General features: G+C 35.0%; 3 protein-coding genes and 2 long non-coding RNA genes across 5 annotated transcripts in view; 3 read left to right on the top strand and 2 right to left on the bottom strand.

Moving 5' to 3' along the window:
• Window positions 1-10310, top strand: part of LOC149488038 (uncharacterized) — a 103919-nt gene extending 93609 nt beyond the window's left edge. The window contains exon 2 of the long non-coding RNA XR_016315790.1: window positions 9754-10310. This is a non-coding gene — a long non-coding RNA (uncharacterized LOC149488038). The remainder of the gene's footprint in view (window positions 1-9753) is intronic.
• LOC149488034 (uncharacterized) overlaps window positions 1-14059 on the bottom strand; it is a 58835-nt gene that overhangs the window by 17270 nt on the left and 27506 nt on the right. The window lies entirely within an intron of this gene.
• Window positions 2147-3610, bottom strand: LOC149488041 (uncharacterized). The gene has a single exon (XM_089696770.1). It carries the CDS (start codon window positions 3569-3571, stop codon window positions 2147-2149), a length of 1425 nt encoding a protein of 474 aa, XP_089552896.1. The 5' UTR covers window positions 3572-3610.
• Window positions 4123-7319, top strand: LOC149488040 (acyl-coenzyme A diphosphatase NUDT19). The gene is made up of 5 exons (XM_089696807.1): window positions 4123-4448; window positions 4610-4754; window positions 5409-5606; window positions 6815-7022; window positions 7102-7319. Exons 1-5 carry the CDS (start codon window positions 4138-4140, stop codon window positions 7317-7319), a joined length of 1080 nt encoding a protein of 359 aa, XP_089552933.1. The 5' UTR covers window positions 4123-4137.
• Window positions 7404-9755, top strand: fray (oxidative stress responsive kinase frayed). Its single transcript, XM_089696803.1, has one exon. It carries the CDS (start codon window positions 7404-7406, stop codon window positions 8871-8873), a length of 1470 nt encoding a protein of 489 aa, XP_089552929.1. The 3' UTR covers window positions 8874-9755.

Below are 14059 nucleotides of genomic sequence, written 5' to 3'. Positions count from 1 at the left end.
CACCACCCCTAGAAATTTAATCTTGTTGACTACCGGGATTGAGGAGTTTTCAAGTAGTATAACTGGCTGTGGTATCAAACGTTTTTTTGTGAACACAACTATATTGCTTTTGCCGGGCGATAGTGACAAGCCGTGATCGTTCATCCAATTCTCCAGATAAGCTAAAGCACTGTTAAGTCTGAAGGTAATCACATCCATATTCTCTGACGAAGCATATAGCGCTATATCATCTGCGTATTGCAAAACACTGCAGTAAGATGGGATAGCTTTATCCAAATCCCAGGTGTAGATAGAATATAGTAATGGACTCAAAACGGAACCCTGAGGGAGTCCCTTGAATATAAGTCTAGTAGATGTATCTTTAGAAGAGCGTACCTGTATTGTCCTCAACATTAATAAGTTGAAGATGAAATGTATCATCCTCTCAGGCAAACTCAGCTGTAACATTTTCTGTCTGAGCACTGGAAGAAGAACATTATCGTACGCTGAAACTACATCCAAAAATACACCCACTAGGTACTGTTTGTTGTGAAAAGAGGAGCGTATGTCAGTGGTTAAAATACTAAGACTATCCAGCACACTTAAGCCTTTTCTAAAGCCAAATTGAGAACTAGATAGGAGGCCCCTATTTTCGACAAGCCACTCCAGGCGATTTTTAATAAGGTGTTCAGAGATTTTGGCTAAGGTAGAAGACAGTGCGATTGGTCTATAGGAATTGGGGCTAAGAGGATCCTTGCCGGGTTTAGGAATAGGGATAATAAGCTGTGTTTTCCAAGAATCGGGAATGATAGCGTGTAAAAAGAAGATATTAATTAAATTTAGAAAATAAGATTTAGTCTGATCGCCAGATTTGCAAAGAAAAGAATATGGTATACCATCAACCCCAGGGGATGAGTCTTTTAAGCCGTCAAGAACCGTAATAAGTTCTTGCAAGGTGAAAGGGCAATCCATACTGTCGTGCGATACTATATTATGGGGAGGACAAGGAAAATGGTCAAAAGAGGGAACAAATGGTGGGGATAGTTTGTCAATAAAATCATCAATCCAAATATCTGAATTGTTGGATATTCTATTTTTATCATTTAAAGCTCCACGGAAACGCCGAATACTATTCCACATCAGTGATGGTGGTGTTTTGGGAGATAAGTTCTCACAGAATCGAATCCAGCCCTCTTTCTTCTTTTTAGATAGCAGCCGTTTAGCGCGTGCTGCAACTTTCTTATAATGAATAAAGTTCTCATTCGACATAATGGAATTATAATTTAATTCGGCTTCTTTACGCTCTTTAACCACGTTAGTACACTCATGATCCCACCAGGGAGGAGATAGCTTCTTAATAGACGATGTGGAATAGGATTTCAACGGAAAGGATTCGGAAGCAGTGGCATCGAGACAGTTGACGAAAAGGGAATAACATTCCAGACAATTCTCAAGAGATGCATTTGGGAGGTTACTTATTTTGGACTCAAGGGAGTTAGTAAATTTCTCCCAGTCAGCATTACCTAATTTAAATTTGAGCAAAGGTGGAAATGTTCTAGTGGGAACATGGACTATGCGGGAGCAGGAGATGAGAATTGGAAAATGATCACTGCCATGGGTAGAGGAAAGTGTAGAACATGAAAAGGAAGGAGCTAAAATGGAAGAACAAATAGTTAAGTCCACTACAGTGTTAGGGTTTTGTACTGGGGAGACTCTCCGTGTAGGTAGGCAATCGTTAATAATACACATATTCAGATCTTCAAAGAGGTCAACCAAAAGGTATCCAAAGGAGTCGCACATGTACGAACCCCAAGAAGTATGGTGCCCGTTAAAGTCACCCATAATAAGGATCGGAGGAGGGAGAGAGGAGATGATTAGGGAAAGCTCAGGAATAAAACTAGAATGGGGATGAGGGATATAAACACATAAGACGGAAATATTAGCAACTCTAGCTGCAACTGCATTAAAGTTACAGCCATGGTGGGGAAGTGAAATGTGTGAGAAGGAAATACTGTTATTCAAGATCAGAGCGCAGCCAGCATAACCATCAGCTCTGTCATCTCTAAGACAGGAATACCCTGGAACCCTAAAGCGAGAACCGGGCAATAACCATGTCTCTGAGATAGCAAGAACCAGAGGTTTATGATTGGTTATCAAATCGAAAATCTCATGCTTCTTGGGACGGATACTCTGAGCGTTCCATTGTAGAAACACTAGATCCATAATTAAGAATTGATGTGAAGCGGGATAGTCTTTGGGCAACGTTGGACGGTAACTGGTGGGGGTAAGAAAGTAAAGTTTCTATAAATGACAAACACATATTAAGAAGATGTTCATCAAAAGGAGGAGAAGAGCCTGTATTAGGGAAAGCACAACCATTGGAAAGGGAGGAGGAGGGTTCACGGATGATGGATTGATGTACAGCCTTATCATAAGACTTACCAAGAGGGGCGCGGGAACGTGGGGTCTGAGTGACAGTTTTTCTATATGAGATATTAGGAGTTGATTGGATAGGAGGGTTAAATTGGGAAGAGGGGAGGCTTTGGGAGTTCACAGATAGTGTATTCTGAATCTGGGTATTCTCAGCGTAGGACCTACGTGTTGATGGGATGACTTTAGAAGCCTCCTCAAATGATATCCCTTCGGATGCCATTAATTGCTTAATGGCCTTTTGTCTGGATTGCTCAGGGCATTTCTTATCGGTTGCATAATGCTTACCAGTACAGTGAAGGCATGTTGCATTAGATTCTAGAGTTGGACAAGAGTCACCCAAGTGGGCCTGTGAACATTTGAAACAGCGTTCCTTGGAGCGGCATTGATCGCGTACATGTCCAAACCGACAGCATTTATAGCATTGAACTGTAGGGTATTGGTATACCTCTACTGGCATGGAATTAAAAAGGCAGTAAATTCTGTCTGGGCGAACTTGGCCCTGAAAGGTCAAAACAACGGTTTGAGATGGTGACCATGAAGTAACACCATCTATTCTAATTTTTTTATTAAGCCGTCTGGCTTTCAATATTTTGCCTCTTCCACCTGGGAAATCCACATGGCTGATAAATTCTTCCATAGACCACTCCGTAGGGACACCTTTGACAATGCCCATACGAGTGATGTGAAAAGTTGGAATGGAGGCTTGGTAATTTGAATCTTTAAGAGGGGGGAAATTTATAAAATTATTTGCGTCACAAGCGGTATTGAATTGTACAGAAATTTTATTACGCCCAATAGCTTTAACTCCATCCTTGGCTATGTTAGCTACACGATTGTTGTAAAGGAAAGATCCAAATTTGATCGGTCTGATGGTTAAACCCGCCGCAGGATCGGCCTCTGTACGGGACACATAGACAATAAAGGGACCACTGTCATTGTCGGAATATGTAATGGGATTAGATAAAATGGGATCCACATATGAACTTTGAGAGGATGCGATCGCGTAGTTATTAACTGTAACATGTCTTTTAGACGGGATCATATCTGTATCAGCAACGGATGGCTCTGACCGTTGTCTCTTATTACTTGTGTGCTCCGCTTCCATCACCTCACCCTGGATGTCAGGAGGTTTACCAGGGTCGGGAGGATCAGGATTCATGATGGGTGAGGAAAGTTAGTAAATAAACGCTTACCCCAATATATATATATAGAGACAATCACAAATTTGGTTATCACTACCAGTTTACACTAAAAAAGAGTGTTCTCAACAAGTTAATTAACAAAAATCTCAATGGCACGTGTTTTCTCCGACACAACAAAGATCGAAAAAAAAACCTCTGGAAATCTAGTTCTTTGTGGTTGGACTGCGCTGACAAATGACAGTGACAGTAACTGACAGTACTGTCAACTTCAGTTCGTCCGTCGTCGGTCGTCGTCGTAATAAAAAAATATTTTATCTTGATTCTTGAACGCATTCATAAATGTAAAACGACATTAGTGTGAGTGAATGTCAATTTTATTTCTATTTTTATATTCTGTACTGTAGTTTCCTCCGATTCCAATGCTTTGTAGAAACAATTATTAAGATTGCTTATTCATAGATAAGAACAATACATATTTGTAGTAAAGTACTCACGACTACGTAAGTTTCGGCCTTGTATTATAACCCCAGTGCGGTAAATCATTCTAGTTTAATCAAACTATATTATTGACATAGATAGAATTATGAAAAGAGCAATCGAAAAATGTTGGCGTGATTCTGCTTCGCTTATAGTGCTTGCTAAGCGAAATTTAGATGCGTTACCGAGAAACAGTGCGGATGGATGTAACTATGATATCTTGTTGCAGACTCGAACGCATAACGCTTCTTTCTCGAATAGTGTAGTGTTTCCGGGTGGTGTCTCCGAGGAGGCCGACGCCGATGACCACTGGCTACCACTTTTTACCTCCTTTGGGTATACACAACGCGATTTTGAAGCGCTTCACAGACGTGACGCACCAACAAACCTCATATTCGAAAACGATCCCGTGCGAAGGTATTTATCTCCCTTATGTCAACATAAGAACTTTTCCCATTTGTGATTTAAATATTTGCTCATTTTAAAGATTGATTTAAATTTTGTCAAATGTTTAATAATAAATGTTCAATTTATAATCGACCTTGGAATCAATTTTATTGCTTTTTTATTATATTTAGGCACGTAGCGTTACGAATTTGTGCTATACGAGAGACATTTGAAGAGCTTGGGTTACTAATTTGTAGTTCAGATCACAAAAATAACAAAGCTGCTGCTTGGAGTACAGTTCGCACTGATATAGATACTAGTTATTGGCAATCAAAGGTAAGTGTTTGTAATATGTATAAAATAAACATTAAAAGTCATTTATACTGCACATGATATGTATCAGTATAAATATCTTTGATACACTGATAATTTTTATCTACACTTACTATACTGCAGCTGCTATTCACCGCTTCTGCATTTACCTTGCTCTTATTTTACTTTTTTATTGCCTATAAAACATTGGCAGCATTTGATTATCGGCAAAAAGTTTGTTCAGTACTATCAATAGTTGCAGTCATATGCTATTTATGAGACTAATGACGAGGTGATATTTGAGATTTCATCTATATCTAAACATAACTCTATCTGCCTGAATGTTTGTTCCAGTAAGACATTGCAACCACTGGATTAATTTTAATGTGTTTTGTAGAGATTGTAGAACTAGTTTGCTTAATCTATGTTAATGATAGGATTTTGTTACAGCTTAAGGAATTGTTATACCGCACTGTAGGGTGGATATTTCTATAAATTTATGTATATAAAATGTATCTTTAACTATATTCTTTACTATCAAGATTGTATATAATTTGGGATTAATAAAATGAACAAGTTTTGTTTTTCATAATTAACGAATATTTTAATTAATATAATAAGTGTTGTAAATCCTTTATTCATCACTATACCATTTTTACATACACTTCATATTTACAGATCAGCGAAAATCCATCAGAGTTATTAAACCTATGTAAGGCGTACAATTGTTATCCAGATATTTGGTCCTTACACTATTGGAGTAACTGGCTATCCCCCGCCTCGTTACCAAAACGTTTTGATACTGCATTCTTTGTGACGGCTGTAGAAAATAAAATAACTGATATTAATAGCAATAGCGAAGTAGTCAAAGTTGAAGTGAGTGTTTGAATTATTAAGACCATTTTATTAATTTTATATGTATGTTTGTATGTAACTGACTCGTTAAACCCCAACTTAACACACTTTAAACAGAGGGATTTAATTCAAACTTTGTACACTTATCAAGCATCAGTGACAATATTTCATGAGTTTGTTTTTTTTAATGTTTTCTGGACTAGGTAATGTTAGTATATTATTGCATTATTTCCTATTTACTACTTCTTTTGTCTCCAAAGTAGAAAAAGTTTTCTATAAACATCTTGGCCTTCAAGAATTGTGTTGTATAGTAGAGCCATTTTAATAGGCAACATTTGACAGTTCAACAAAATTCAACAACGTAACCTAGTAACGACAACATAGAATAACATGATATTTCGTTTTGTTAGAACTGCACATTTGCTTAACTTTTTTCAATTACGATCACATATTTATAATAATAATGACCGATACAAGTAATTTTAAGATTTCATTTTACTGATAAACCATTCTAAACATAATAAACAATTTCTAAATTGAAGAACTGACGTCGCTACAATTTTGTGTCAATAAACCTTTTTTCTTTTTAAATACCAGAGACGTTACTCTAAAAATCGAAATCTGACATCTAGAATCGAATGCATTGATTACTTGTGAATAAAAATCATCATAAATTAATAAATTCGATTGACAAATGTTTCAAATCCGTATCGATTAATTCACTTTAATCGATGTTTTTAAGCAGGTTACCTCTCTTCGAAGATAAAATTGATAGACGTCAAATGTTGCCTATTAAATTGGCTCGACTATAATTGTAATGATAGTAATCATAAGAAAAATATATATTTTGTTTATTTTATACAAAACCAGTTTGGTTTGAAATTAATTAGCTATTTATTTAAAATTAAATTTACTCAGAAATAAATGCTTATCTCAATAAATGTTCTGTGTAATACGTGATTCTTTAAAACAGAAGGAACAAAACATTTTGTATTTTACTTCATTCTTATGTAACTTTAGATTTTATCATAGATTATTATTTCATGTTTGTGCATAAGCAAGTAATATTTAACTACAGAAATACAGTTATTGATGCAAGGAGATACCTATTCTTCTGCATGCAATAGTAAATTATATTTTTAAGTCTTTTTTTTGTATTTAAAAATATTTAATATAAATTGGTATTTTTTTTTTGTTAATAAGATAATTATGTTTTTTTTTTCTTTCAGTGGGCAAGCCCTATAGATATATTGGATAGAAATAGCAAAGGGGAACTACAACTACCTCCACCTCAAGGTTATGAGTTAAACCGATTCAGTCACTTTTTGGATATAGAAAAGTTGGTTAACTTTGCCAGAAATATAACCAATCAGGGTAATGAGCTTCTTTTCCCTGTTCCTATACAAACTAAGGATGGCTGGGTTTATCTCCTACCAGGTAAAAAATCTTCCATTGAGTTAAAGTTATAATTAAAACTAGTAAAAAACACATATTAAAGGAAACATTTTATTTTCAGGTGATCATCAATACCCAACAAATGTAGATTATAATGGAAAAATTATAAGAAAAGACAAGACAATAATTGAACTTCGCGACACAACCAAAGCTCTTCATCGTTTTGAAGCTATTGGGTCCAAAAGATACCTTGTTACACACAATTTTCAACCAAGAAACCACATCAATATGGGAAATCAGATTAAAGAAGTGAATATTAAATTTTCAAATAAAAACTAAATACTATTGCCTTAGCTCTCAGCCTTATTAGCAGTACAGATTGTGAAATATTATAGATATACACAGTAGCATTTTTGGATAAAAATGGCAGGTTCAGGTCACATGTGGCCAAACAGTCAAGATGACTATGAGTTACTGGAGGTTATCGGTGTGGGGGCTACAGCGGTCGTACACGCTGCTTACTGCCGCCCGCGTTCCGAAAAATGCGCAATTAAACGTATCAACCTCGAAAAATGGAACACGTCTATGGATGAACTTCTCAAAGAAATCCAGGCTATGTCCAGCTGCAACCATGAGAATGTCGTAACTTACTATACAAGTTTCGTCGTCAGGGAGGAGCTGTGGCTCGTTTTGAGACTCTTGGAAGGCGGCAGTTTACTTGACATCATCAAGCATAAAATGAGGATCTCAAACTGCAAGCATGGAGTTTTTGATGAAGCTACTATAGCCACCGTTCTAAAGGAGGTGCTGAAGGGTCTCGAATATTTCCACCAAAATGGACAAATCCATCGAGACATCAAAGCTGGTAATATTCTCCTGGGCGATGACGGAATAGTACAAATTGCTGATTTTGGAGTTTCCGCTTGGCTGGCCACTGGCAGAGATATTTCGCGACAGAAAGTCCGCCATACTTTTGTGGGGACACCTTGCTGGATGGCACCTGAAGTGATGGAGCAAAATCATGGATATGATTTCAAAGCTGACATCTGGTCGTTCGGTATTACAGCGATAGAAATGGCGACAGGCACAGCCCCATACCACAAGTATCCTCCAATGAAAGTTTTGATGCTCACTTTGCAGAACGATCCGCCCACATTGGACACTGGGGCAGAAGAAAAAGATCAATATAAAGCGTACGGCAAAACTTTCCGGAAGATGATTTCAGAATGCCTTCAAAAAGATCCAACAAAGAGGCCATCTGCTCCAGAGCTGTTAAAGCATTCATTCTTTAAAAAGGCGAAAGATCGCAAATATCTCGTACAAACGCTCGTCACGATCGGGCCCAGCATGGAGACTCGCGTCCACAAGGCCAGTAAAAGGCAGCCGGGCACATCAGGACGATTACATCGCATGGAAACCGGCGAATGGGTTTGGGAAAGCGAAGAGGACGATGACGATGAAGACGGCGAAACCGGCAGCGACCGCCCGATGAATCAGTTGCTGCGCGCCGATTCGTCCGACAGCGAAAGTGACAGTGAATCACGCGCCGGTTTCACCATCGGCTCGGTGGAAGCGGAAGAAGCTCCTCTAATAAATCTCGTCCTAAGAATGAGAAATGCGCGCAAAGAACTCAACGACATACGCTTCGAGTTCGCTCCTGGCAAGGATTCCGCAGACGGTATAGCCACAGAGCTGGTGGGCGCCGGTCTGGTGGCCGCCAAAGACTCGGCGACGATCGCACAGCAGCTGCAGATCCTGGTGGACGCGCACATATTCCCGAGCGGCACTCCGGCGCCGCGCACGCTGACGTTCCGCCTGGACTCCGCCGACCCGACCGAACCCGCCGACGAGAAGGGCCTCATTGGCTTCGCACAGATTTCCATCGTCGACTGAATCCATCTTTCTACCTCCCCTATGGACAATAATGTTGTGAACTCGAGTATTTTATATTGAAACTTTGTGTGCACAGTGCGTTTAACCCGCGTCGAGCACTTTTGCTATTTACTTGTTGACAAAGCGTGAGAGCACAAAAGGTAATCGTTACTAAGTCGCGAGTTGGCTTCCAAATTATCTTAATCACTGTTGTATCGCGTGTATATGGTATATGAATAGGTGCAACGTCGCGCGCCATTTTAGTTCGTAGTCGTTTAATCTTAAGCGCTATATTACTATGTTATTACGCTGTGTTCTGTGTACCTACGTATTTATGGGTAAAATGGAATCCTTTAGTTTATGTCGTTTATAGCTCAAGCGAAGTAATTATTGATAAGAATGATGAATTTATACGATTTTACATAATATATATTATTTCGTGTTTATTTCGCTGAAGTGGATATGAAACACTGTAATTGATTTTATTCTATGTATAAATTTATCGCTCAAAATTATCCTTAAAATGGAGATATAATCTATGATTGATTAATTTATTTAAAATTATTTTAATATGTAACTTTAAACATGTATTTAGGTATTATATGAAAAGTAATCTATGAAATTAAATCAAAAAATAAGGCTCAGATTAATAAAATGTTACCAACATGAAAATCGACATAAGGGGTTACATTTAATACAATTTCGTTGTCAGCCTGTGTCAAGTTATGATAAATTAAAAAAAGACATATCCAAAAGTCAATCTACATTCACATTATTATAAGGATCGCTTTTCATTGTAATGCATTGTATATAAAGTTGTCATGGGATTATTGTAAAATATTGGTGAAACATTAGGCCTTAGAAAAAATCAATTGATTTTTAATACAGATAAAAAGCAAAGTTAGGCAGTATCCTATGTCCTTTCTCGGGTATCAAAATATCTTTATACCAAATTTCATGCAAATTGGTTCAGTAGTTAAGGTGTGATTGAGTAACAGACAGACAGACGGAGTTACTTTCGCATTTATAATATAAGTATGGATTATTTAAATGTTCCCTGCGATATCAATGATTTAGAATTTTCAATAATCCCGCGACAAAGTATAAGTTAATACTAAGCATAACTTATCATAACCTTTTAGATACTGACATTTAATCTTATAATCATCTTATAATATAAATAAATTAAATATTTCGTTTTGTATATAGCTGAAATTTCAATGAGGAAACCCCATAAGTGCCATATTTAGTTTGTCTAAATATGATAACAAATCTGAAATCATTTAATCTTGGTGCCTAACACTTCTTCATTATATTTTTATATTATAATATATTACAAGATCGTTGCAGTGTTCAATCAGACGGATATATTCATTCAAATAATTTTTACGTTGTTAATGTATTTGTTTGTTGCTTATTTTGGAATTATTTTTTAAATAATAAAAACATGGAACAGAATCGGCAGGATGTTTTATTGAGACTTCTATTTTTCAAAATTTATATTGACTATATTTTTAATTACATACAATTTGTGCTTATATTAGATACACGCCAATTATACAAACCAATTATCCGAATTTCAAAGACGGTACACAATACAATAATTACTCCATACATTTCGTAGTTGTTTGACGGATATATTAAAAAGCACTCCCTTTACTTGAAAAACGAATTCATTCCAATAAAAACTAACATTTGACTTAGGTACTGGAATTTTCTTAAATCACACAATTACGGAAATACTTAACTAGTAAATCTTTTTACTGTATCTATTAACACTTTCAATGGATAATTATTTAAATTATTACAATTTTTATTAAAATGAATTCGTGTATGAATGGGTCATCTTATTCGTATCTTGCTTTTCCTTATTCTAAATGCCATATGAATAAACAAAAGTGGAAAATGTAGTCGTCTACATTAAAAAAAATGCAAAATGGACGCATTGCGGATAGTGCATTAGAACGAAACGTTAGTGATTTATAAAGACAATTTTTTTATCCATTTCACATACATCCAGAAAATACAAGCAATTCTATAAAATACAACAGGCTTAATCCTAAATACTGGAGCTGTAAAAGTTGTAAAAGCAGTATAAATACAAAAATAACGTTTTTACAGGTACAAAATTAATGTTGGTCCACAGAATGAAATAAATGCGCTATGGCAACACAGAATACTACTAACGCGTTCGAACAACGCGAATTCGATCCTATTTCATAACAATAACATACATTATCCAACACTACTAACCTTTCGATTGACCTTTGCAGTTAACATATTGAATTGTTACTCGCATCTTCAATTTACAGTAATTACTCTGATTGTACGGGCGCTGCGTTTTCACAACACATCCTTGAATGACTAGAATTTTACACAAGTGACAATTTTTGAACTAAACAATATGTTCAAAACTTTTAGAAATATAAAGCAGATTTCAGTATTCAATCTACCTAGATTTTGTTCATGAACTTTTTAACAGTAAAAGAGCAAAGTTTCACCAAAGTCCAAAATACAATTTCTAACAAATATGATTGTTGTTATGTTACTGTTGCAGACAATTTTAGTAGATGTACCTTGTTGAAACCGGGGGTTCTAATTATTATAAACAAAAAAAATACTATATGAATAACATTAAGTACTCATTAGAAGTTTAAATTTTCATTTGAATTATCAATTAAGATTCAATTTTCAATGTATGTTCTGCTTGTATAAATACTACAACATCGTTCTTAAAAAAAAATATGTCAAATAATTTACTTAAATGCCTATTTTTAGGCTTGTACTAAGGATAAGGTACTTGTATCAATGAGAGCATTAAAAGACACATACATTAATTTGTAATTTCCTTAAAAATAAATATTAATGGTTAATCGAATTAGCAAAAGCATACGAGTATTTTAGAAAAGATTCATTAGTTTTTATAATTTATTATTTCACTTAATGTTCAGATTAAAACAAAGTTGCCCCATGTGATTTCATTATTAAATTTAGAGAATGGCCACCTGTTCAGTTTATTTGTCAATGTATTTCAATAATATCATTAACGTATATTTTCAACTTGATTTATGAAAGGACAGGTAGATTTCCAATTCCTAAAATGCTAAACATATCAGCAAATACTCACGATTGTAACAGGTTTCATAATATTCTTAAATCGACTTATTATTTACATGTGACTAGGCAAGGTGTAGACTTAAACTAACGCTACAAGGCAGTAGTGAAAATTCAAAATATGCGTGCTTCATATAAATGCTAATATTTGCAAAATATTAATAAAACGGTTTGTCAAAACTTATAAAATATCGTGATTTAGTCAAAATAAATTAACAACAAATAAACGTATTGAAATAAATATTTACATTTTGTACTTACATATTTAAAAATTACAGGCAATTGACACGTCATAAAAATTCAATTAAATTATGAATACATAATTTGAAGTACATAGTGAAAGTTTCGTAGTTTTAATACAAAGAATAAACCGACTTGAAAATAATACAAAATTTTCACTCTAAGGAGATTCATCAATTTAACTTAAATTGTATTTATTATACATCTACATAATATCAATATATTAGATCTCTTAGGAAATAAATAGACAATATCAAAGTAATATTACAGACAAAAATAAAACAACGTAGCTCAATAAAAAGAAAGTAAGAGAGCAGTTAAAATTTATCTCTTGGAATGAAGATTAATAAATAACGTAAATAAATTACAACGATTATATAAATACTTTGATTAAATTAATAACAGGTATAGATTGTCTAATCTAAAAATGAACGCCCCTCCACTGTGTTTACGCTCACATTCAAAGTACGTGTATAGACGCAATACACACAAATTGGTCTGCCTCATTGGTCGTTCAGTCCTCCAGTCCCGTCCATGCCCGAACGACAGGACCAGTTGGCCAACTAGTGCATAAATGACGCGATGCACGACAGAACGGACGTGTCATTCCGTACATAGCGCGCTCTCCCCGCCATACAATGCTAGGCACCTGAACTGATCGCCCGATTAGTTGACAAATCAGTGCGCGAGTGTCAAAGTTTGCAGTAGAATTGACGCGCGCACACATATAAAGTGGTTCAATAATTATTTGTCCTCACACATTGAAACAATTAAGTTTAGTGGAGGGGCGTTCATTTTTAGATTAGACAATCTTTACATTATATTTATATTAATTAAAAAATAAATAAATAAAAAGGCGGTTAAAAGTGGAATGTTAGCAGATAATATAAATATTTATAATAAGTTAAAAACTTAAACTTATTCACATAATATTGTGCGTGAGTTATTAAGCATTATTCGCTAAAAGGCGTCCATATATACTTTAAAATTATAACATAGCAATATTGCGTTCATTTCAAAGTTCCTAATTATTAATCATATTTTCAAACGTGGTTATTTGTTTCCTTTATTTTGCTAACAAAACTAATACAAAATAAAGTGTGCTTTTATTTCTGTGTGATTCTAGAAAAATTCAAATCGAATCTTTGTAACGATGGGTTATATATATATCTATAACATGTATTTACAAAAGAGCTGTTAACAGTTGTAGTTACATCATATTTTCTTGTTACTCTGTACATATTAGTGTCTTCCTTTGTTAAATGTACAATAATCCCAAAGTTAAGTTCTTTTCATATAACTTTCACACTCTAGTTGCAATAAAATTGTTATTAAAAGCAGTGTTATCTATCAATGTTACTCTTAACATACTTATGAATCATATTATACTATAAATAGATTCATCAAGGTCTTATCAAACAGATAGTTTTAACGTTCTTACCAAAAAATGGCAAATCTAAAATGTGCCTAACTCTTTGATAAGGCCTTTTCCAAATAAAAAATATATTAGCTTTCGTGTGACAAAATGTTTATCTATAACCTAGAAAAGGTGCATTATTAACCTTAGTTTATGCAAAGCAATTTTAGTTCTATATACAAAATGTATATAAATACAATCCGGGTACTTCCCTAAAACGTGTCGAAAAATTTGACACATCAGAATTGACACGACTATCGGCTGACTAAGGGGATTTCAACTAATTGGCGCTATTCACTCTTAGGCCAACTAATTATACAGGGTGTCCCAAAAAGTAGTGATGAACGAAAGCTGGGAGGTAGAAGACCAAGAGGGCTATCCGAATCACCCCCATGTGTGTTATGCGATTTTTCGTATTTTCGGAGTTATTACATTT

This window comes from Colias philodice, chromosome 6 (assembly GCF_061535455.1).
Source record: "Colias philodice isolate Cphi_HAF_F1 chromosome 6, ilColPhil1 Martin Lab GWU primary, whole genome shotgun sequence".
In the NCBI taxonomy this organism is placed as follows: domain Eukaryota; kingdom Metazoa; phylum Arthropoda; class Insecta; order Lepidoptera; family Pieridae; genus Colias; species Colias philodice.
This window is presented reverse-complemented; position numbering and strand designations above follow the sequence as displayed.